The sequence below is a fragment of the Eublepharis macularius genome, chromosome 3 (genome assembly GCF_028583425.1).
Source record: "Eublepharis macularius isolate TG4126 chromosome 3, MPM_Emac_v1.0, whole genome shotgun sequence".
NCBI lineage: Eukaryota > Metazoa > Chordata > Lepidosauria > Squamata > Eublepharidae > Eublepharis > Eublepharis macularius.
The window spans coordinates 65101475-65127097 of record NC_072792.1 but is presented as its reverse complement, the minus strand read 5'-3'; the positions used below and the strand labels follow the sequence as shown (position 1 = coordinate 65127097).

Here is a 25623-nt window from a genome sequence, read left to right as displayed (position 1 = left end):
TTAAAGGGAGACAAGGTTCACCAAGTCTCAAGGATGTTTGTGAAGAGAAAACATTTTTATATTTATAATTTATAGTAACTATAACTGCAGATGAACCTTTTTTGAAGCAAAGACATTTGTACATTATAATTGTCATCCAGAGTGAAGAATCAATAGATCGGCCAGAAATAGGTACTCCAGAATAAAATGCAAATGTAGTATGAAACTGGGAAGGGTGGGGACCCAATTCATTCTACAATCACTAAATTTCCCCTCTATGAAACAAAGCATGGCCTTTTAATTATGTGAACTGAGTTAAGGGAAGGAATGGGTAACACAGGAAAATGTCGCATATAGGGCAAGCTTCTATACACACTGACTGACAAAATTAGTATACTGGAGGATGGATGGTATTAATTTTTGATTTTACATATCCAATTTATTTGCTTTCAAAATATGATATAATTTAAGGTCGTTAATGAATTTTCCACATGCAAACAATTACTGTGGAATAGTTGCAGCTATTCCTCTGTCTAGTTTTCATATTCACGTTGATACAATAAGTGCTGCTTATTTCTGTGAATTGGCTATAAAGAATGAATTTCTTTACCACTGAATGGGAAAGGGAGCAGACACTTTATGCCAAGCAGAACTGGACACTGAGTCTGAATTAAGACATGGTTGAAATCATTTCTAGAGTAAGCTGGCCCAGAGCCGGTATTAGTCCATGTGTATACTTACTATCTCTCTGGAAATACATATCAAGATAGCCTCCAGCTGGAGTACTGGCACCGACAATCAGATGGATTTGCTACAGCTGTCTTGCCTAAATCGAATTTCATTGGAGCAAATTTCAGCCATGAAAAGGATCAGTGGGTTCTCTGTTTCCTCTCCTTGTACCAGGTTGTTCTTAGTGTGACACAGACAATAGTAACTTTTGTCACTAGGGTATGTTTTCAGTACAAGACAGCACTAAGTTCTCATGACACACTTTCATGACAGTATAATTGTCATAAGACCACATTTCAGTGTCTTCAGTGACAGAAGTACATTCAGAATTAGAAACCTTGGTGCATTATTATCTGCTATGTTGCTGCAGCTGAGTCATTCTTCTTCCACAGGCAGGTAGGTTTCACCAGGGCCTTTACAAACCAGTGGGAACTGGATACTGTTCTAGTATTGCACTTATAAACTAATAATGCTCCTTTGTGTTCAGACCCCTTCTGACAATCACCTCTATGCACCATCTCAATATTTAGCATATTAAACAGCTAAAAAAACCTTTCATAAACAAGTCATACAAATGAGCTTATGTCTGAATTAAAAAGACAGTATTTGGATTTTGATCTCCACAGTCAATGTGAGAAGCAAGCCATTTGATTCAAGTAGGCTGAGAATTATTTTTGGCAGACTTCTATTGGACATTGATATTGCCCAAAATAAAACAAAACTACACACCAATTAATTATGCAAGTAATTTGCTAGCCTAGCTTTCCCTGAAAAGAGGGAGAGGAAAAAGATTCTCTCTAATGACTAACATCATAATGTTGCAAAAGCCAGACACATGTAAAAAGATTAAATATCTACGTGGTAATACGATCATTTCTGCCTCTGTGCATACACCATCAGAAATTCTGCTTGCTGTTTGCTGAAAGGGTCTGATCACAAGTCCACTGGCAATGATCAGCTTTAAAGCTCCATCTGGCAGCACTGCTTTTAAATATGCCAGCCGGAAGATCTGGAAATCAAGGAAACAGCCTCTGCATCTGCAAGCCTCTAAATTCACATGCATCCTGTACTGCTGTATTTCCGGATAAAAAGCCTGCTCAGCAGAGGTCAGTCTCAAAATAAATGCACAGGCAAAAGCTACAGAGCATGCTTTCCTCTTACCTGCAATGCAACATCATTTAATTCAGCTCCAAAGACCCTGACAGCATCCTTTCTTCCCTGATATGGCTGCAAAGGCAATGATGTCATATGGAGGAAGCAGTAATGGTCACATGATTGCATGTTCTCTTTATGGAGATCTGATGAGAGAAAGGCAGCAACTGGCTTAGGATGATCCTGCAGGCTTAATCAAAGGCTGTTCACATTTCCTCACACTTTCACAGTCCATGTTGTAATGCTTGTTTACAGTTATGTTTTTTACAAAGTGCACTGTCAGTTGGATGTGTCGTACATTACTGCATTTTAAAAAATACAGTTTCCTTTAACAGCAATTTTTATCTGTGGCATGTGACACGTCCATGTTTATGAAACTGTTTTTATTCCAGGCTGTGCTGTAAATAAATAAATAAATAATGTATTTTACTAGCCATACCTTTATATATACACTCTCATATACATATGAAACAAAACATTATTACTCTACCGTGACTAAGATCTTTTATTCCAAGAAAGCTTTAATTAATTGCAGAAATTTATGACGACAAGGGCCAAAATCTTCTACATATGGCATTAGCTGCATAGGAAGTATATCTTCCTTCCATTTATTATACCCCACTTTCCTCCGCTATGGGAGCCCAGAGCAGCTTGCAGCACTGCTTCCTACGTCCTTCATTTTTTCCTCACAACAACACTGCGAGGTATGTTAGGCTGTGAGTGCCTGGCCCATGGTGACTCCTCCAGCTTCGGAATATGGGCATTCAGTATTGGGTATCCCAAATCCTAGCCTGGCACTCTAACCACTATACCACCATCCACACATGAGCAAGCTCTGTATAATGGTAACCCATGAAATGAAGCCTACATGATTTCCATATTGTCTGTTAAGAACCTAGGGGTTATATGCGACTCAGCATTATTGCTGAAGCAAGTTAATAAAAATGCTTTCATACATCTTCATTTAACCGAGAAGATCACTTCCTACCTTTACTTGGCTTTTCTGGCTATGTGGATCCATGTCACAGTAATACAAGGTTAAACTACTGTAGTGCATGAGTCTAACCGTGCCATCAACTCACAAACTCCAGAATTCTTTAAATAAATAAATAAATAAATAAATAAATAAATAAATAAATAAATAAATAAATAAATAAATAAAGAAAGAAAGAAAGAAAGAAAGAAAGAAAGAAAGAAAGAAAGAAAGAAAGAAAGAAAGAAAGAAAGAAAGGAAGGAAGGAAGGGAGGGAGGGAGGGAGGGGGGGGGAACCTTGCAAACTCCATTGGGAGCAGAACACTACAGCTCAGTTACCATCAGGAGCTAAGTGGAGCATGCCCATTCCATCTGTTTTGTATCATTCCACTCTATTACCTGGTTCAATTCAAGGTGCTGATTATCATCTACAAAACCTGTTGTGGCTTGGACCCACATATCTGCAGGACCACTTTTCCTGCAGTGCTCCGCCAGGCAGCTTCACTCATCTTCTGAAGGCGCCATCCTGCAAATAAGTAAATTCAGCAGCTTCCTGTATATGAGCAGTCTCTGTCGTGGATCCCGCCTTGTGGAACAGCATAAGGATGCCAGAAAGCTCCCCTATTTCTACCATTCTGCATAATGTGCAAAACAGAAGTGTTCATGGGGGCATTTCTATTAAGGAAATAGGTTTGTTGTATAATAGAATGATTTAGGAGAGCACATTTATAAGGGGAATAGATTTGTAGTCTATTGCACATATATTGTATGCGTTATCTTTCACTTGCTTACTTTTGCAATCCATTTTCAGCATTGCTTACGGCATGTCATATATTTTACTATTTTTGTTTGTGCTGTTTTCTGATTTTGTAATCCTAGTCCTATTGCATTGTTCCTTGGGTGAGTTATGCTGTCTAGTTGCATTATTTTTATATTTTTTAATCTACTTTCAGTTGTGATGAGGTGGGCTATAAAGTCCACCCTCTCCATACACTAAAAGTTCTTCATACATCATAGAGGGTACTAGATGAGGTATGGAAAGTGCACAGATCCCTTGTTCCCTGTCCTGTCCTGGTATACCGCTTACTCTCACATGTAGGGATCCATCCACAATCAGGTACTGTGCCTTTGCATAGGGATCACAGCACTAAACTCATTAAGATTAGAATTTAAAGTTTATTCCTTTATTGTATCAATCATTTATTAGCCAATTAACACTGCATTTTGCAAACACAGATAGAGATTGCTAACTATTCTAATAATTAGGATGTATGGGTTGTTGCATAATCTTTTGGCAAAGTGAGCTTGTTCTTTGATTATTGAGTTCCTGTTTACCTCCCTCCTCACAAGTGCTCCAAAGCATAAACCGACTCCCTTTCAGGCTTAGCTTTGGCTCCAGCAAAATCACAGTTGAGCCCCTCAGGTCACATTAGAAAAATTAGAAAAGGGATGACATCTCTGCAGGCAACCCAAATTCCCGTACCTACTCTGCACCTCCCTTGATGTACCACAACTTTTCATAGCCTCTTCCTCACAGTGTCTCTCCCAATAATCTTCAATCAGCCTCGCAGAGGGAGGGTTTTGGCCTTTGAATCAGCGATCTAATCCCACAGCCAATGGTTTAGACCTAAGGAGCATCTTTCTTATTAGTGAAGCTATATGCAGGCACCCCTCTTGCCCTAGGTCCATCTTTGATTCCAAACCCAGTTACTTAGGAGCCGCTCCCCTTCCAGTCCCCAAAACAGGAGCTCCCTTCAGTACTAGGGCCTCTCTCCCTCCAAATCCAAAAGCGCTAACAGGCTCCTTCCCCTTCAGCACTAGAGCCTCTCCTCCTCTTTCTGAAAACCAAACAACAAAAAAGGAGAAATCTAAATATTCCCCGTTGGTCTCTGCCGGAATATTACAAACAAGCATTCCCTCTGCAATGGAACTTTGCCTGCAAACCCCAAACAGGTGCACTTTTTGCAATAGGTCTCTGCCCAAATTTTCTGCTAAGTACAGATTCTCTCCTTGCTCTGAGACACTTCCCGAAATTACTTTTCTCCATTAAACTATTCCCTTATGACCATATCCTGTCTGTGCCCCGAGGCCCCGTGGGAACCTGAAATCCTATTATCTCCATTCCTGGTCACCTGGTTGATCCTGCTCTCTGTGCCAAAAAGTTAGAAATAAATTCTGTTAAGACCAGGGGCAGCAAGAGTAGATCAGGCTCCCTCATCCCACATTTAGGACAGATTCTTTTATCAAGCCACAGGGACCAGGAAGGAGACAAGACTCCAGAGCACTTCAGAAATAGGACACAGCTTTTATTCATTACAAAATATGCCTAGGAACAACATACACTGACCCAAATGGCTAGCCAGGCTCTTTGATACTGACAGATCAGGAGAGAGCTTAAGAAAGACTGCTGGCCAATCTGACTGATCAGAAGAGAAGATCTTGGAGGGATGTTTTCAGCCTCCCTCATCTGTCTCTAACTCTTATGATCTATTCTTTTTCTCTGCCTCTGCCTTCCTGTCAAAGGGGGGCTTGCCATGTGGTCTTGCCCTTATGTGGTCTTTTTGGCATCCATTAGTTCAGGCTCAGAGGTGTGGTCCTGCCTCCTGGCCTGGTGACCCAATGGGTGATCTTGACTCATAGATATTCTGGAACTTTGTTGACTCGTGTCTCGCTCATGGCCTTGAAGGCTTCCCTTTTTCCCACTAGGGAGCTGACAATGGCACTTTCCTAACCACTGAGGTAAAGGTCATCTGGGGACCTTCTTACTGCTGTCATCTTTTACTCCTGTCATCCCAGGCCTTCTCTTGACCTAGGTCGTCAGCCCACACTCACACTCTCATCCTCTCTCTCACTCATTCATTCATTCTCTCATTTCTACACCTGGACCAGATTGCATGGGGGAGGGGTGGCATAGAAATATTTCACAAGCTGCTAGCTGAACTTTATTAACTGTGAAATCTCCTGCTTGGCTACTTCAACAGAAAACTGAATCAAATGGCCAGCCTGTGCCTTCTGCTTCTACATGTTTCACAGCTTTGGTCCTGAAAAATGTTTACAAGCTTTAACATTTCTTAGCCAAAAGTTATAAAAATCCATAGGCTATTTCATATCTGACAATTTAACTGTGATAAAGTCATGCTTAGATCTGACCTAGCTTTCTTACCTGAAGAGGTAACAGAATTTCACTTAAATCAGAATATTGTCTTCCCAACTTTCTTCCTATTGTCAGATTTAGTAGCAGAGAGGTCATTCCATTCCCTGGATGTGATCAGGATGCTAATCTTACATGTGAATCACACCTCCTCCTTTCAAAGGTATAGTAAACTTTTTGTATCTTACTCATGCAGGGTATGGTAACCCCCTATTTGCCCAATGTATCTACCATTGGATATGCAGTACCCTACAACTTTGCTATCAACTTGCACACAAGGCTCTGCCTCTCCATATCAAGGTGCATGCCACAGTAACAATGGCTACTTCCTCAGCTTTCACAATAGGTATTTCCTTGTCAGGACAATCTGAGCTCAACCACCCACTTTCATTAGACGTTATGCCTGGACGTTAGGACACATTGGGATGTCTCTTTTCGGAAGAGCCATACTTCAATGCAATGACAGTAGCCTTCAGGTAGATCAACTTGCTAGTCTTCACCCATCAGTGCCCACAAAAAAGTAAAAAACAGGTTGCTTACCTGTAATTTTGGTTCTTCATCTGGTCACCTGTACATTCATATGACCCAACTCACCTTCCTCGCAGCAGGTGCTACATTTTGCGCTGCAGCATATTTTATCAAATCAGAAGGAACTAAACAGAATCGTGTAACACCTTCACCCACATTATGCACAGTTCACACCTGTGTTCCTGGAGTGGGGGGTGGAGATTTTCACACCTAATTTGTAGCTATAGAAGTTTCCAAATTTGAGCTCTACACAGGCGCAAATCCCAGAGATTACACAGAGATTACAAGGATGTAATCTATAAGAAGGCTTCCATTTGTCCATCCATCCATTTGCCTGTGACATGCATAACTCATCAGAAAACAATGCTAAGCACCTCAAAACTGGCTGCCAGCTTCAGGATGATTGTGGCAATTCCAAACATGATGGGAATCAGAACATCATGGTCCACATTAAGTCCATACCCCTGCCCCCCCATTCTATTTGCAATGGAAAACATGGTTGCACTTACCTGTAACTGTTGTTCATTGAGTAGTCTTCTGTGCAGGCACACATGGGACTGCACTTGCAGAAATAAATCTTACAAGAATTCTAGAATTTTCCAAAGAGCTAGGAATGTTCCCTGACCCCTCAGTGCACATTGGTGTTTTCTTGCCCAAAGGAAAAGGAATGATCTTCCCTCAGACCATCTTTCGCCACTATAGAGAAAAGGTAGGAATACAAGAAAAGGCCAATAGTAGGGAAAAGAAGGAGGGATGTGAGCCTGCCTGGACAGAAGACCACTCAGTGAAAACAGGGATGTACTTACCTGTAACCATTGTTCATTGAGTTCTTCTGTGCAGGCACACATTGGGACTACACATGCGCAGGCCAGCCGACCTGAGAAGTTTCTGTTGCTTCTATAGAGCTCCATTGGGGGGTACTTCTCCCAGTCACATCCTAGCTCCTTTTTCCTGCCTAAACAGCCACATGACTACCCAGAAGTAGTGACCCCCTTCCCCTCAGTTCTCCTGAGTCACTGCAACCTCATAGTGGACCTGGCCAGAGAGTTCACAGTGGGGCAGGAGGGAGAGAATGTGTGCCTGCACAGAAGAACTCGGTGAACAATGGTTACAGATAAGTACAACCCTGTTTTCATCTTCATTCCTTCTGTGCAGTCTCACATTGGGAGATTACCAAGCTATACACGATGAAAAGGCGAGGTGAATCTCTCCAAGGCATATTTTATTAACACCAACAGAAATATTAATATGCCATAAACTTTGCATTAAAGAATTATGCAATTATACAGGCAACTTGAAAATTGTGCTGAAAAGGCTATACCTACTTATAATAATTTAAAAGTGCATAGTCTGATAACTTTTTTTAAAGCAAACAGGGATTGCCACACTGTCCTAGCTACTGCCCCATCTTGTGTAGAATTGACACCTACAGTATAGTGTCTGATGAGGACCATCTAGCTGCTTTGCAAATGTCTGAGAATGGAACACCTCACATGAAGGCTGACAAGAATGCTTGACATTTGGTAGAACATGCCCTCAGATGAAGCAGGCTTTGCACAGCAGCATGCTGGTATGCCAACTGGATGGCTGACACAATCCAACTAGAAATGGTCTGGCCTGAAGACGGCTTGCCCTTATTTGGGCCCCCAAAACACACAAATAAATGCTGATCTGTACGAAACACCTTCGTTTGGTACAAATAAAATGACAACACTCTTTCGACATCTCTTGAGTGTAGTACTTTCTCTGCTCTGGACTGTGGGCTTGGAAAAAATACAGGTAGGTGAGATAGGTGGAAAGGGGACACCACCTTCAGAAGGAATTGGAGACTTGGACAGAGGACTACCCTGTTCTCATGAAATTTAAGAAAGGTGGGTCAGCCCTGAGTGCTGACAATTCACTGACTCTCCTACTGAGGCAATTGCTGGCAAGAAGCTCACTTTTAATGACAGTAGTTCCAAAGTACAAGCGGCTAGGGGTTCAAAAGGTGCTAACATAAGATGTGACAGCACTATTGTCAAGGACCACTGTGGGACCAATAGTGACCCCGGAGGACAAAGACTGAGAATTCTCTTGAGAAACTGGAGGATCATTGATGGGAGAAAACAGATTTGCCATCCACCTGAACATGGAAGGCAGATATAGCTGCCAAGTGGACCTTAAGGGATGTCGTAGCCAAACCCTCTGACTTCAACTTGTGTAAGTATTTGAATATTAAAGGTAATTTAAACCTCAAAAGAAAATCAAACTATCTGCACTCACCACTCTCACATGATAAAGCGATTGCTACATACAAAATTTTAGCTCAAAAGTAAGAAACCCCTGGCAAGTACACCAAAAGCAGCACCCCAGACCGTTAAGTTTGGAATTAAGGTCCAGATTTCTGCCCAAGCAACCAAGAGACTGGCAACACAGCTGGGGACAGGGGTGCCAGAAAAGACATGGCTTATGCCTGTCATCGCTTCTCAAACCTGCACTGCCCTTGCTGAGCCCAAGGGAAATCTCTTGAGATGTTGCCAGTGCCACTGGGGCTTGGCTTGCTCCAAGCATGTTTGCTCCAGTAAAATCATCACCCCCCCTCCCATTTTGATTGTGAGCATATTAACATCTTCATAGGCGGATGTTGCATTTTCCCCCACATTTGGGCAAAAAAAGGTTCTGTTCTAGGATTCAAATGGCAGTGTTCCATTTATTCAGGCAGCCACTTCAATCTGCCTACTTTCATGACATTCCTCTCACTCCAGAGAAACATCTCACCAGGTTCAGGAAGTCCCTCATACCAGCACCCTATAAGGAACAACGACCCTTCTCCAGAGCATATTACAAAGTGCTTTCCACTTGTGAACGGGGGCAGAATTTGACCTAGTCAATACCCCTTTTTATAAGCTGGAATTGTCTTGCAAAACACAGATTATACAAAGAAATGTCAAGCCGTGTTTCCAGAATCTGAACATTCCCTTTTATTGTTGTGGGGGGTGGGGGGTGGGGAGAGGCAAGGCTGTGAATAAAAAGAAACCTGATAATTCCAATGCTCTGTTGAAGAAACAGATTAAAAATGATAACCATACCCTGTAAACGCTAAAGCTAAGCCAAATGTAGTGACTGTTAATGCTGCATCTTAATTCTGTGCACAGAAACACAGCTCCCCCTCTCCTGCCGCCATCTCACCCCACTGCAGCCTGAAATATCACTCCTAGGGGACAAGATCTCCTAGGAGTAGTATGGGGGGAGTTAAAGGGCTGCTGCTGCTGCAGGCAGTTTTTGCCAACCCCCCCTCTTCTGTGCATGTTTTTTCCACAGGTTCCAACCCATTATTTCCTATGAATGTGTGTACTATAAGAGACCAGAACACAACATTATAAATAGTAAATCTAAGTCTTAACTGCGTCTGCTTTTCTAAACCCTTCCCCTTCCCTGACCATCATTTTAAAAAATGGTTTTTCTTCCTTAGAGTATCCTACTGGGAGGATTTGCCATACTGAAACAGCAAAACATTTTAACTTTCTTTCAGTCCCAGATATACTTGCTATTCTAAAGTTAATTGGTGCGGGAGTGACCTAAGCATGAGGGAATGACTACCACCTGCTTTGAAACTACTGTGCATGTCATACCATGACAGCAGTATGCACACTGTGATCAACATACTGAACGTGCCCACAGTGTCCAACTCTGTGTCACAGACACTTGGAAAAGTTCAGGCAAATAGCAGTCACACTACCTTGCTTGTGGTATTGTCTTGTGGGGGGAGGGGACTTAGCCCATATCTTAAGTGCAAGCAGTCCGACACAAATGAAATTCCTGATCAAGTTCTCTTTTAATGGTGCTTATTTAATTCTATCGGTAGTGAACTGTAAGTCCAGCTCCCAGTCATGAGCAGCAGCATCATTTGTGTCTGGGTGGAGGGGGGAGGGGGGAGCAGAATGTCACTGGGCAGTTTGGGCCCAGTGCTGGCTGTCTTATCAGCCAGGTGTCTTTCAAGCAGCTTCTGACAGCCCAACCCTCATGGGCTGGGTGAGGAATGTGTCATCAGGGCTGAGGTCTTCAGGTTTCAATCTGATCTGTGACTCATGTTGAAAGGAGGAAGCAGCATGTATCTCCTACCAAAGAATCTATATACACCAATGCTGTCTTTATGGCAAGTTTTTCTTTTATTTTCACAGAATACTTTTCAAATATAAATGACACAAGCATTCAGCAACTGTGACAAACACAAGAAATGAATACTGAAAAGTATATTATTTTTAACACACTGAAATAGTATTCATTTGACAGTCAAACTTCTGCCCTCCCTTAACACTGGGGATACTGTACAGTGACCACCACTATAGCCCAGCAACACTTTTAGCAGGGAGATCCAAAAGTAGGCACAATTCCACTTACGCAGCTTGACTTAACATACACAAACAAAAGTTGATCACAATTTTCCACAACAAATGTCAAAATGTTTAAACAAACTGCTCTGTCATTATGCTCACGCATAATGATGAAGGAAGCTGCTCTGTACGTGCACTAATCATACACCTACAGCGGAATTCTAAGCAGAGTTTTTTTAGTCTAAACCCATTGAAATCAGTGGAGTAACTCTGCTTAGGATTGACACTGAAAAAGAAAAATGGGGAAGCCTTCTATTACTACATTCCAAACGAGCATTAGAGCTGCTGAAACTTAACCCCAATAGATCAAGGATTACCCTGTACAAGAATGCAGTAATTCAAGACCCTTACCTGATGACTGTTTAAAAATACTGACATTTAAATGGCAGCCATGTAAACAAATAATTTTCATTCTTCCCAACTACTGAAAATAATGTTATTTTCCTTTAGGCTTCCATCCCAGCTTCAACAGTTTCTTCCTGTTAGCTTGTTTTAATATTCTGGGGTCACTTTTTAAAATTTAACACACCAAGAGATGCTATAGAACAGACATGGATGACAATGCCAAACATTTTTATTTTGAGTTATGATTACGTGTAAGTTTTTTTAATCAGTTGAAAACAGAGATGTGATTCACATAACCAAAATTTCATGTTAACATATTCAGACATTATCTGAATTATAATTATTTGCAGTATATGCTGCTTAATCACTATCACCAAACTGAAAATGGAAGTTTTAATGGTTTGCATAACATTAACACAATATTTGTATTCCAAATACTGCAGGGAATATAGATTTGTTTCTAACATAATGATGACTTTCTTTGGTATCAGGCCTTCTTAAGGCATTCTGAGATTGTGAGTAAAACCGAAAGTTTGACTTGATGATGTCCTATATAAAAACTGTATAGATTTTACTAAAAAAAGGCTTGCTTTTCTGGACACAATTCTTTGGAAACTTGAAGCTGAATAAAATAGCATAACATTTTCATACACTTGCAAGATGCAAAAAAGTGGCGCTTTCAGGAATTTAAAGGTGACAGTTCAATGTTAATAAACTTTAACAGAAAGTACAAGCAATTGTTCTAAAGGCTAAGGAACTTTTTCTTTCAATTCTATAGAGCCCAACTGAAGAACAGATCTAAGGTGAAATTTAACAACTGGATTTTAGTATATATATATTGCCATTTTACCAATTTTAAAGGAACTATAGCAGCAGTGTGTATCCAATCATCTGTGGACTTTTCTGCTCCCTCTTTCTGTTGCAGTTCCCTGAACCCCACCACCACCACTTTTGTTTTGGATAACCTTCAGGAACGCCACAGGGACAAAGTGAAGGTCTACCCTGGAGGTAGGAAAGAAGCAGAAATCATTGCCCCCTCTTCAGAAGACGCGTGTCCTTATGTTTTTAGAGCTGCATGACCAGAGACAAACCAATCAGTGTAACTCTCAGTTCTGTTCCAGACCATGCACTATTCAAGGAGATTAATCCATTATTAGTGCTAGAAAAATGGCAATGTATATAAGGCCAAAAATGGCAATATAAGGCCAAAAATGGCAATGTATATAAGGCCAAAAATGTTGCAAGTACAGTGGAAGTTAGGATTACAGTGTAAAATGATGAGTGACATAGAAGAAAAACAAAGAGTAGAAATAAACAGAAACTGAACAAATGAAAGAATTATCAACAAGTTTTAAAAATAAATTCATCTCTAGCATTTTGGTTTATACTTGTAAATTTGTAAGAATATTCCACACAGTTGAATTTGCATAGCAGCAGATGTGGAATCCTGAAAAGCCCTGGCTTTCATCTCAAGCAAACCAAAAAACTCAAGTGGATTTCTAGTAACCGAGACGTAATCAGAAAAAAACTGAAAATATACAGACGATTTTCTGCTAAAGCGCAGAAACTGAAAAGGGCAGGTACAAAATCTGGATTATTCTGTAGAGTGGACAACATTCTGACTTCAGCTAAGACACAGCCAAAAGCCACATTACTTTTTACTGTGCTTCTCCAAACAAGCTGCTGTTTAAGTTGTATCATATTCCACACTATATAAAACAAGTCCCACCTCACTGGGGCACTGGATTAAGCATCAGAGGCAAAATCAGTTTTTTTAAAAAACATACTTTAAGAAAGAGGTATTCTAGTGAAGATAATAAAGTTTGGAATGTAACAGCTATGACGAACTCTCAAGAAATGAGTAGTTCTGTGATATGGGATGATTTCCTGAATCCGGACCTAAATGATTTTTGTTACATATGCATAAAAAACCCTATTAATACTCTATTACCTATTAATACAGTGAGCTCAAAAAGCCCTTTCCTAAAACAGCTAACTAGAGACCTGTCACCTTGTTCGTTCCCTCGTTAAACAGAAAAAAAATGTCAGTCATAAAAAATATTTGACACCACTGAAATAAGCACAATCTACTAATGCACAATAAGGAAATGCAGGTGCACCATGCAATGTTTAATGGTATTTTAATGGATTTTTAAAAAAAAAACATTGCAGGTGATATTTTGATTTCAGACATTGCCAAAGATACATGTTATAGCAAAGCTGATTAAAAAGTGACAAATTTAGAACATCGTATTTTCATTTCAGCTATCAGAAACAAAACCAGCTCAATGGTTCCATTCTACTGTATGACAAATACTGAGTAACAAAATTTCAGTCTTTAAAATACATCTTAAAGTAGATATTTTCCTTCAAGGAAAATGTTACTATAAATAAATTACAATACAGTGAATTTGCCTGAACTCACTTTGTTTCTGTCTTCCAGCCTTTTAAGTCAAATAAAATTGCATAAAAACTGTACACGCTCTAACAGGATAGCTGATTTTTTTAATATAAAATAAGTTGTCATCAGAGATGTCAATTTCACAACAAGGAAAAACCAAGCCTTGCTGCGGTCACTATTATAATATATTTATGTATATATTTATATATATGTTTTTGTGTACTTTTAACTTTTTTTTTTACAAAATGTGTATATTAATAGTCTTTGCACAACAATTTTACAAAATAAACTTAACTAGTCTAGTAACTTCATTTTAAAAATAAGAACAAGCAGAGAAATACTTCATGTTTACAAAGTAACATGTCATACATCATCAGCTGGCAGAGGAGGTATGTTGATCCTTGGCCTTGTAAAAAATGCCATCTTCTCCCTGCCAACACAGGGAGGGGGAATTATTAGTTATAAGTTACAACTGACATAAGTAGCAGTTATGTCTCAACTCCAATATTTTAGCAAATTCAAATGAATTTACTTAAGAAACTTCACCAATGTTCAAGCTGTTTAAAGATGACAAAGATTTCTGAACGACAAATCCTTTAGCAGTTCAAGTTTCATGCTGTTACAGGATCAACAAAAGTTCTTCACGCTTGTCAAATCATGCACCCTCTATAGAACTGAGTGTGTTTTTATTTTAATTTTACGTTCTTTATAATAAATATTCTACATCTGCTTAATATTTGTGACCAAGCCCAGGTCTTTTTATATCAAATTAGCCAGTGATTCTCTTTTTCAACTCCCACACCAGTGAATAGAACAGGAAGGAAAGCAGGCCAGGCAATAAAACCAATTTGCTCAGCTGGTCACCTTCCGGAGGATGTTTGTGAACTGACACCTTAGGATAAATAACTATTTGTGTTCTAGACTTTGGGTATCATCATAATACCAAAGACCTGAGAGAAGAGGAGGATGTGACATGAGAGCCAGACAGCCATGGTGGCACAGAGAGGTTGGATTTAGGGGATGGAACTCCTTTCCCCCCCTCCTTGGGAAGAGAGGGTACACAAAGACCTTGCAACTGTTTAGTGGGGCTGCTCCAGTGTGATTCTGGGGGTAGAGGAGAGTGAGTCCAGACAGCAGGCTTGCTTCACTCTCTCAGGCATCGAATGCCATCCCAGAAGGGGATGACTAAGGTACTATGTGGGAACTCTAAATTGGACAGTAGGGATTTCTTTTACTTTAATGTATGTAGCTGCAAACCTTGTGCAAAGCAACTTTCTGAATCCTGCATGCTCTCTATGGCCGTTTTCACACTGTCTATAAATCGTGTGAGACTCACGGAAGGCTGCCGGCTTTCTCACTGCGATTTTTGATGCCATCTGTTTACAAAACGCCACAAACAGTGATTTATGGCGTTTTGTAATCTGATGGTGTTAAAAATTGTGTGAAGCTGGCAGCAGCCTTCCGTGAGTCTCACGTGATTTATAGATAGTGTGAAAACAGCCCATATTTCTGTAGTCTAATACAGTTCAACAAAGACCTTTCTTGGTTAAGACAAACTATGTGAAGTCTCACCTGCATCTGCATGCCTACTGCTCAGTCATTTGCTAGAACTCTGCACACACTTAGAGATTCATCAGTTCCCCAACAGCTGGTGAAGGGAAAAGCCTGTTTGGCTACCAGGAGAACCACAGGATTGAGAGAGAGGGAGAAGTTCCACCTCCCAATCCTAATGAGTCCACTAAATGTAACCTACCATGTGTTTTTTGACTTGTATATTTAACTTTTTTTTGCAAAAGGCATATTGTGACTTCTATATTTTACATCAGCTGCACAGTAATGGTTTTGGCCTTCGAGAGAGGACTCATTGGGGCCAGGCCCAGAAGCAACCACCAGGTGATTTGATACCCTATGACTTGCAAGCCCAGCTGCTTGCTAATCTTCAACAGCAGCCCCCTCCTCAAAAACCAGTGTAGTGTAGTGGTTAAGAGTCTAAAACTAGGATCTGGGAGACACAGGTTTGAACTACCACTGTGCTGTGGAAGCTCTATGGGTGACTTTTATCCAGTCATGCACTCTCAGTCTAACCTACCTCTCAGGGTTGATATGAAGGTAATATGGAAGCAAGGAGAATGATGTAAGCTTATTTCGGTCTTCACTGTGGAGAAAGGCAGTATATAAATGAAGTAAATTAAGAAATATAGGTGAAGATGGGGAGGCAGATAAAAGGTAAGTTGTTTAGTGGGCCTGAAGGAAAGGTCCTAGGGAAAGTGACCATATAGAGGCTGCTAGGAGGAGGGAAAGAGGAAACAGTGTGAGGAAGGTGATATTGGGAAAAGTGAAAAAGTACCCTGTGCAAGTCGTTGCAGGTTCCCCACCATGCAACTGGGCCCAGCTCATCTGGCATCATGCAACTGGGCCATCAGGGAGAAGCTGCCAGGGAGGACAGGTGCAGAAAACGGTGGGTGGGAAGGAAAGAAAGAAGCAGAAAAAGGGGGAGAGGCTATGGGTGGCAGGGAAGGAAAAAAGGATATGGTAGGGGATGGGGAAATGAGATATCCTCCGCAAGTCTTTGCAGGTATCCACTTGTATGTATTACACTAGCTTCTTTTGCATTGTTTTGTAATTCTGTAATACACCCTGAGTCTCATTGAAAAAGGCAGAGTATAAATGAAGAGTGTGTGTGTTAAAATCTTCCCAAATTTCAAATTAAAAGGGACCAACTAGAGCCATTCTCCCTGAAATCTACATTTCTATCTGTAGGGAATTGTTTTTCTGGAAGAGCACTAAACCATGTCAGTAGTCTGATGTGGTACTACCTCAGTGCAAAAACAGGGTTGCACTTACCTGTAACTGTTGTTTGTCTAGTGTCTTCTGTGCAGGCACATGTTGGGACGGTACATGTGCAGGTCAGTCATTGAGAGATTTCTCAAGCTCTTAAAATCTATAAAGGGGGGGACTCTGTCCCTACTGCGCATGTGCAGGGGTTTCCCTCCAAAACATGGGTAAGGGGCAAAATGCCCCTATTCACCTCAGTTCTCCTGAGCCACTGGATGTATAAAACAGTAAAACAAACACTCACAATGGGGCAGGAGAGAGGAAATGTGTACCTGCACAGAAGACACCAGATGAACAACAATTACAGGTAAATGCAATGCTGTTTTCATCGTCGGTCTTCTGTGCAGTCCCACGCTGGGAATTTAGCAAGTTACTCACCAATGAAGGAGGGTGTGAGTGGGCCAGCCGAACACGGAATGCAGGACAGCTGTTCCCATTCCTGACTCTTTTCTGGAATTTGTGCAGACAGCGTAGTGCTTTACTAAGTTATCAGTTGCAGACCACGTGGCAGCCTGACAGATGTGTTGAAGAGGGACCCTTTGTGAGAATGCTGCCAACGAGGCTTGTATCATTGCCAAGTATATTCTGATCACCATGGTTCAATTCACCTTTGCCTCACTGAAGCAGAGTCTAATAACGATCACTATCCATCCAGATAAGGTTTGGAAAGACTTGGGAGACACTTATGTCCAAAATAACACACAAAAGGGGGTTTGAATCCCTTGGTTCTTTTATGTAATACATTCACATTCAACTTCTGTAAGGTTCGTTCTGCTTCAGAGGCAGCATTAGGGGGGGGGGGGACAGGTAACATGACCCTTTTTGTTGCAGGCGAAATTTTGACACCACCACTGGGTGGAATGTGAGGCTGATGTGCCAAACAACTTCATTAAGAAGAACAGAGTAAATGAGGGATCGACTGGAAGGGTCGTGAGTTTCCCCCACTGTCTGGCTGAAGTTACAGCAACCAGAAACACCACCTTCCGAGATAATAGGGGAAGGGGCAGGAATGCATGTGTTCAAAGGGTGTTCACCTTAGTTGAGAAAGAGAACCAGTGGAAGACTCCAAAGAGGAACTGGAGGGATTGTCAGAGGAAGGGTATCAAGGATATTCCTGAAAAACACACGGGATATCATGGAAGTAAGAATTGTGTTATTGTCTACTCTGCCATGAAAGGTTGATATGGCAACTAATTGTACTTTAATAGTGGACATCAGTCCTGGTTATGAAGTGATAACAAGTTGCCAATTAAAATTAGTTGCCAATGGTCAGGGGAAGGGTGACAAAACTTTAGGTTCTAACCATACCAGAAATCAGTTCCAGTCGTGACCATATGAGGTGCATATAGAGCGCTTGCAAGTATTCAAACTAGCCTGATTCACCTCTTTGGAGAATGAGGGTCTGGGGAGTTCAGTAGCCACGTGGTCAGTTTCAGAGTTGTCATATTGTGGTGGCATACCTGACCTCTACACAGAGAGTCTGGTACTATCAGGAAAAACCAAGGCATCAACATTGGGAGAGTCCCTGAAGTGGGAAAAAACATTCCTGGCGTGGCCAAAAAAGGGTGAGTAGAATGCAGTTAGCATGGAAACGCCAAATTCTGCAAACCATTCTTGTATCAGGGAAACAGGAGAAGCTATGAAAAAAACTCTTTGGTCCAAGGAATTTGAAAGGGATCCCCTAAATTGTGGGGTCCAGTAACCACTGGGGAGCATAATTGTTTAGTCCTTGTTATGAACCATGGAGCAGGAAGGCCCACTGTGGGGAAAAACATAGATGAAATGGACAGAACATACTTGGTTTTAATCACCCATTCATGGTGAGTGTGAACAACTGCAATGAGCACCTCTGCTCTATAATTTCCTTCCTTCCCTCCTTTTTTCTTTTTATACTCATCATATGTATGGTTGCAGCAGGGTCTTATTTTGTACAGACTATACCCACAGAGCCAGGGGCAGCGCAAGGGTTTGCAGTGTTCACGGCTGGCCGGCCAGGCACCCCCCCCTCCCCGTGCGCACAAGCGCGTGCACACACCGGCCCGCGTGATGTCATCATGGGAGTGCGCGCGTGTGCGTGCACCACCGCTGGCCCAATCGCTGCGGTGGGCGGCCTCCGAGCTCTCCTGCTTGGTTGCCTGCGCCGCCGCAGATGCCTGTCCGTGGCGGCTGCGTCCGGCCGGGAGCTTGTGCTGGCGGCAGTGGCGCGGGGCGGGAGGGATAGGAGGCTGCTGCTTTGTGGCGTATGCTTCCTCCACCCGCGCCTCCTCCGGCGCTCCCTCCAGCACCCCGCGCCTGAGGCCACCGCCTACCTGGCCTCTATGGGCACTCCAGCCCTGCATAGAGCTGTAGTCTCTGCACAGGGAGTTAGCAATGCCTCCCCGCACCCCCTATTTGTTAGATAATATAGAGCCATGGTGTTGTTTGTATGAGTCTGCACAGTAGATCTGCAACAGAAGCAGGGAAAAATGGACACTCAGTGTCCAAATACAATAATATGCAAGAGAGGGGAAGGGGTTGATACTGTAGATACCCACATACCCTGGAATCAATAAAGGTAAACCTCAATCTAATGCTGAAGCATTTGGAGTTACAGAAATGTCAGCACAGGTTCTTTCGAATGGGCACCCCCAGGTTAAAGTCACAGTCTGAGCCCACCGTGACAACAGATCCTGGAATAAACAGACTTTACTTGTTGATGGGTTATCACAAGGTTACAGTGATGTAAAACCGAATTTGCAGTGGCCCAATTCTCAGCTGAGTGAAGAAAACAGATCAGAGGTAATAATAGCCATGAGACCCAGTAACCAGTAACGCAAATTGGTAATGTTTGGTAATACACAGACAGGTCAAAGATCGGGCCTTCATATTCTGATAGTCAGAAGTAAGATCCTGTCTATGGAGGAATTGAATCCATCGATTAAGTGTATAGTTCTACTGGGGGTAAGTATAGGTTTTTCCCAATTTACTAACAGACCAGGAATAGAGGCAGTGGATATGATCACTAGGTAGCAGAGCAGATTCCACTACTAGTAGCCATTCGTCCCAGTAGGGATACACCTAGCAGGTCCTAGGTTGGAGAATGGAACTACCACTGTCATATACTTGGTAAGCATGCGAGATGCAGAGGCCAAGTCAAAGGGAGGCACTGTCTATTGAAAACATTCACCACCACATATAGCATGAACATCCTTCCTGTGGTTGGCATGTATAAAGATGTGGAAGTATGCCTTCTTAAGGCAAGCCATGCACCTATCTGTAAAATTGAAAAACAGTGGATAAGGTATGCATATAAAACCTGTGAACTTAATAAAGTTATTCCTGATAACCATAGCCAAAGCTCTGGACCTGGCTAAAGATTCCTCAACGCACTTTCCAGCTGTTATCTGTTATTTGGTTGATTAATAGCCTTCCTTTGAAGGGCCGACATAGGGACTCTTGCGTTCATCAGGAAAAGACCTGAGTATAATTTGAGAGCCTTTCCCAGGAAAGGAACTGCCTGAACCCTGGCAGCTTGAGAATGGAAGTCACAGACAAGTATAGTTGCAGTCAGCTGCAGACAGTTTATGTCCTTCTCTGTCAATCGAACTGATAAGAGGACCTGACAAAAAAAATGGACTTAAAACCTCCTCAGCCACCAGTTGTGAGCAAAGTGCAACTGTTCCTTTGTGGGTGAGGAAAGGCTATGGAAGCAGGAGAGTTAGAATAAAAGCATGCAATGCTTTGATCAGAGGTTGAAATGTGGGATCACCTCCCCATTGTTATCTGAACCAGAAAGCAGATGATTAAGATCGAAACCAACCAGTCAGAAAAGACAGGTTTAGAGGCGGCACTGGGACTGATGTGGAGGGAGTGGGTGAATGGCAGATAACTTTGCTGCTGAATCTGGCCCTTGGAACCAGAGTCGACGGTTCAAACTGGGCTGGTGATTCCATCACGGCAGATAACTTCTCTGCTGGATCTTCCCTCAGAACCGGAGTTCATGGTTCGAATGGGCTGGCGGCTCCATCACGGCAGATAACTTTGCTGCCAGTATATGTAAGCCAAGGAGAACCTTCTCCCATAATGCTAGATGAGCCAAAAAGCTCCGTTACTTCTTGCGTAGGCATGAACCTCTCGCAAAGTCTACCTCCTGAATCGTTGTGGCTTTCACCCAAACACAGCAGGCAGCAATCGTTTCCCACAGTGTAAGGCATCTTTATTTCGTGTTGTGAACTTTTCTTAAAAATCTAAGTTTTAGTCATGACAAGATCACACTGAAATACGGGAGTTAAAAAATCACAGTAAGCAAGGAGTAGAGCTAAGGAGAAGTTCTCCTGGCGGCAGTGAAAGATGAACTGAGGGGAATAGGGGCGCTCCACCCCCTAACCGTGTTTTGGTGGGAAACCCTTGGGTGTGCGCAGTAGGGGCAGAACACCCCCTTTAAAGATTTTAAGAGCTTCAGAAATCTCTCCGCAGCTGGCCTGTGCATGCATAGTCCCAATGTAGGACTGCACAGAAGACTGACGACAAACTAGACCTTGGCCTGGTTCTGGGTCTTCCATTTGTTTATGTCACACTGTTCCTAATACATGGCTTTCTGGTGACCTGCGCACAAAGCTTCCCAAGATCTTTGAATATTTATAGACTTCTTGTCCATTACAAATATGAGTTTCCAATAAATCTGGGCTATGGAACACCTTCATATATTACAGTACTTGCATTCTATATGACGAACACATATTAAGTTTGCCAATGGAATCTGAACTCAAACTGCAGAAATGTGTAGGAATAAACATTGAAAGCAGAAGGACGGAATAAGATAACAAATAGCAAATAAGCTATCAAACAAACATGGGCCATTGCAACATGAACGCCAAGGAATATAATGCTCAGAACCAACAACAAATTAGAACAGCATAAAACAACAAATTAGAACAGCATATAACTCCTTACCGGAAGGTCTGCACCTGAATAGGCTCCTTCTGGTTTTGACCACGTAATTGGTACACTTCCTTGGATGCTTTCTTGAGCAATTTTTCAGCTGCTTGTTGTTGACGATGTTCAAATTTGGTCTGTCTTGTCTAGAGAGAAAACAGAGGAACACAAACAGTTGTAAAAGCATAAGATGTATTATAAAAGCTTGCTCTCTACATTGGAAGGCATCCTGGAATCAGCTACTTTTCACACTCAAACTTCACACATATAAAGTTCATCTTAGCCTACCATCCAGATGCACAGCTCATATTTTAAGTCCTTGGCAATAAGGACATTTGTCTCTGGAGAGGATGGAGGAAAGAATTTCAGTTGCACAAATGCTGACATCTCTCTCTGACAATGACATTAAACTGTGGTTCTGTAACATCTATTAAAATCAATGCTTTAAAAACCATATAAAGTCCAGCTCCTTATTTATTTCTGTATTTAATACTTAACCGACTAAACCTGAATAGTATCTTCTGCAGATCCCATGGTGCCATACCTGCCTCTCTGCTTCCTTCAGCAAGTTTCGGAATCGTTCATCCCGAAGGACCCAATGAGGCAGATCAGTCTGCCCTCTACACTGTGCATCCTCCAGGCGTTGCTGCAACTCTCTCAGAGTGCATATATCCTCATTCAGCTGTCTCTGCTTTGTTCTGATGGCCTGGAGATCCAGCTCCAGGTCTAGTGATGTCCTTTCCATGAGGTCAGCCAACGATGACCTACAGGACTGATGAAACATTAATATAAAAATGTGGCAGTAAGATCCAAATTCACTAAAGGAAGAATGAAGAAAAACAGTGCTAGATAACTGAACACAACATGAGTTTTTTTTAAAGATTTTCTTATCTTACAATATAGCCCTCTGAATGAGCCAAGCAGTTCAACAGAAATCTAAAAATTGGTTCACTATTGTAACCATTTTTCATGACTGTAATTCACATTTTCTTTAACAATATTTTAAATGAAGTTAAAATGCCTCATCTTTCCCCCAAAATGCCTCAACAATGCAAAAGCATTGATGGTACCAAATTCATTCTTATATGTTATACCTGCTTATAACGCAGTGTTCGCCTTTCCAAAGTATTTCGGATGAAGGGTGACTTTCTTGGCAGGGTCGAACTATCACTGTCACTACGATACAGCTAATGGAAAATGATATGAAACATCAGTTATCAACAATAGGCAATGGGAACAGGCAGTAACAAATGAACTCACTCCTTTCTTCAAACTGTGCAAAACCAAATTATTCAGGAGGATTTTCTTACACAGGTGACTTGGGCTGTGCTGAAGGAAATGGCTCAGAAAGATTTGTTGGTGACTGTACACTATACGACTGTGTACTATCTGTTGCTGTAAATAGAGGGCTACTGGACAGTTCCATGCTGTTTTATATTTTGTTTCAGCATTAGTTTTTGTTTTTGTTGTTCTTCAGCTCTACATTGGATTTCTGCTTGTTTTCACACTTCTGCTATCTTACCCTATTGTATTGTTTACTTAATGTTCGTATTGATTTATACAAGGGTAATCCACTTTGAGTCTCAGGGAGAAAGCTGGACTATAGACAACATAAATAGAAGTGGCATGCATTGTGGGAATCCCAAAGATCCTTTCCACCCAAAACTGCCACTGGTCTTCTCCTGAGGAAACTGAAAGCTCAGATTCTGACAGGAAAGGGATCTGAGAGGATTTTCAGCAACTGAAGTGCCTAGGGCTTTCAAAGCTATGTGAAGAAACAAATAATTCCTGGGTATCAAACCTAGAGGAGGAAGTTATGGACAATGGTTCATAAGTCTTCTTATAGCTAAAGCAGTCCCTGTGTATTATACTGCCCTTGTGTAACTTTTTCTTTGGGTCCTTGGAGAGAAACTAACAGTTTCTCCCTTGTTGCCTTTCTTAGTAGACACTTCACTAAAAACCAAAGCCTTGATCTGTGAGAGGAACTGGTGCACATCGTTTTCTCTTCCTGAGAGGAAAGAGTTGGATAAGAAGATGGAGGCTCTGATCACCAGTGGAAATGCTGATGGACTGATCCAGGCCTGGTGTGTCCTATTTAGATGTATCATGAGGCAAAACTGACCAAAAAAAGGAAAGAGAAAGTGAAAATCTACATTAAAAAATCAAAAGATTTGGTCTTTAGAAGCACAGTTTGAAACCTGCTTCCAAGGCAAGTGGTGATAGTGTGTGCTGTCAAGTCATAGCTAACTTATGGTGACCCCTGGTGGGGTTTTCATAGCAAGTGACTAACAGAGGTGGTTTGCCTCTGTTAGCAACCTTGGTCTTCATTGGAGGTCTCCCATCCAATTACTAACCAAAGCCAACCCTGCTTAGCTTCCGAGAGCTGACAAGATCAGGCTCACCTGAACTATCCAGGTCAGGGCTCCAAAAAACCAATTAAAAGTTGGCTCTGCTTTCTCATCAAGAAACAAGACATCCAAAGGATAACAAAGGCCATCTGGCCTACTAGAGAGAATAATCTTTTGATAGCAAGAATAATCTTTTGATGGCAAGAAATAACCTTTTTTAACCTTTCTTCTAATGGTACTATTTCAGCATTAAGAGCATACTTGGATATCAAGAAATATTGACATTCGCCAAGATACTTACAAACAACTTTTTCATTCTGAAGCAAGTAGCCATTTGGGCATAAAGAGGGGGTGGTGAAGCATAACTAACACTCAGCTTGCAAATACTGTAAGTGCTTACCACATTTGTTTTACACTCAAGTGCAGGATAAATGATATATGAAAAAGCCCTCTACTAGAAAGATTTTTTCTATGTAACCTAGACATGTACCCACTACCCAGATGAGAAACAGGCCCTGAAAACAGTTTTCTAAGTGTTCAGGCAGCAATTTTCCTGGGAGATGCTGGGAGACCCTGAATCCTTATACATGAGAAACAGTTGCTCTTATGTGAGATCAGAGCAAACAATATAGTATTTTAAATATAATTCAGTTTTAAATCACAGCTCCTGTTTGTTTGAGGCCAACACTGTAAGTAATTCTTACTCACTCGACAAACATATTGACTTCGTGCACCAGGAGAGAATGTCTGTGAGCGAACAATAGTGCTACTGCGAACAAATGCAGACCCTCTGGATCGACGGCTTGTTCTGCTTTTGTGAAGCAAAGCCATTTCTTCGGGGAAGAGATCTTCTGTGTTGGTCTCCTTATCCACCTACATCGAATTCAAAACCATATATTTTATTTCATGCTGTTTTTCATGTCCCCTAATAGTAAACTGGCCAACTCGCCCTCCCATGTCACTCATTAAGGTACCCATCTCTACAGTATCAGTTGCAGTAAGGTGAATGCCAGAACTCCAGCCCACCCTAACCAAGAGAACTTACATAAAAAACTGAAGAAACTGGAATATATGCCACCTGCTGGAATAGCACCCTACCTCAACCTAAGGTACTGAAGTCAGGCATATAGTGAAATGAAAAGGAGGCTATATGGTTTTGAAAGCTATTCCAGATCAACTCTACATGTAAACTTGCAAGAGTCAAGGTGGCAAAGTGGTTAGAGTGATAGACTAGGATATGGACTATGGATTCAAATCACATGAAACTTCCTAGGTGAGAGCGGACTAGGGGTGTGCACCAGGGAAATATTCAGTTTTCCCGCTTCAGGTTTACCCGAAGCGGGAAAATGATTCAGAATAACCCAAAACTGGTTTGGGTTATCAGAATCGCTTTGGTATATAGATATATATAGGTTAACAAACAGAACATAGAGAAAATAATTAATTATAAGGACTAAATATAAGGAGCGATTAACTAACAATATTTTCTTTTTTTTCTGACAAGTTTTGTACCAAACTGAATGTCTGAAGATATAGATGGGTCAAATTGATTGACTACGTGAGGAGAGATATATAGAACTATTATAAAAAGATAGAATGAGTAATATATATAGAGAATAAGTCAAATTGTTTGATATAAACGAATGTATGATCTATATGGTTTATGATATATAGAAATACCTGAAATTGAAAAATTGGGATAAATTGTTTATCTAAGATGGAAACAAAGGCTTACAGTTTGGGCATATAATGTTAAAAATAGTTAAGGATGTACTGCTTAGAATAATGGAGAATATATATTTGTTTTAGATAGAGGAAGCTAATAAAAGTAAGGGAAAGGGGATAAAGGGTTGGAAAGCTGTTGGAAGTCAACAAAAAGGGGGGGGAAAGGGAGG

At 41.4% G+C, this 25623-nt stretch overlaps 2 protein-coding genes across 2 annotated transcripts in view; both read right to left on the bottom strand.

Moving 5' to 3' along the window:
* CLCN4 (chloride voltage-gated channel 4) overlaps window positions 1-772 on the bottom strand; it is a 47762-nt gene extending 46990 nt beyond the window's left edge. The window contains exon 1 of the mRNA XM_054973909.1: window positions 721-772. Coding sequence (XP_054829884.1) covers window positions 721-739 — 19 coding nt within the window. The 5' untranslated portion in view covers window positions 740-772. The remainder of the gene's footprint in view (window positions 1-720) is intronic.
* A 9865-nt stretch (window positions 773-10637) lies between these two features.
* Window positions 10638-25623, bottom strand: part of WWC3 (WWC family member 3) — a 90752-nt gene continuing 75766 nt past the window's right edge. The window contains exons 19-23 of the mRNA XM_054973748.1: window positions 24437-24601; window positions 22475-22567; window positions 21925-22152; window positions 21399-21526; window positions 10638-14061 (exon numbers count right to left, since the gene is read on the bottom strand). Coding sequence (XP_054829723.1) covers window positions 13995-14061; window positions 21399-21526; window positions 21925-22152; window positions 22475-22567; window positions 24437-24601 — 681 coding nt within the window. The 3' untranslated portion in view covers window positions 10638-13994. The remainder of the gene's footprint in view (window positions 14062-21398; window positions 21527-21924; window positions 22153-22474; window positions 22568-24436; window positions 24602-25623) is intronic.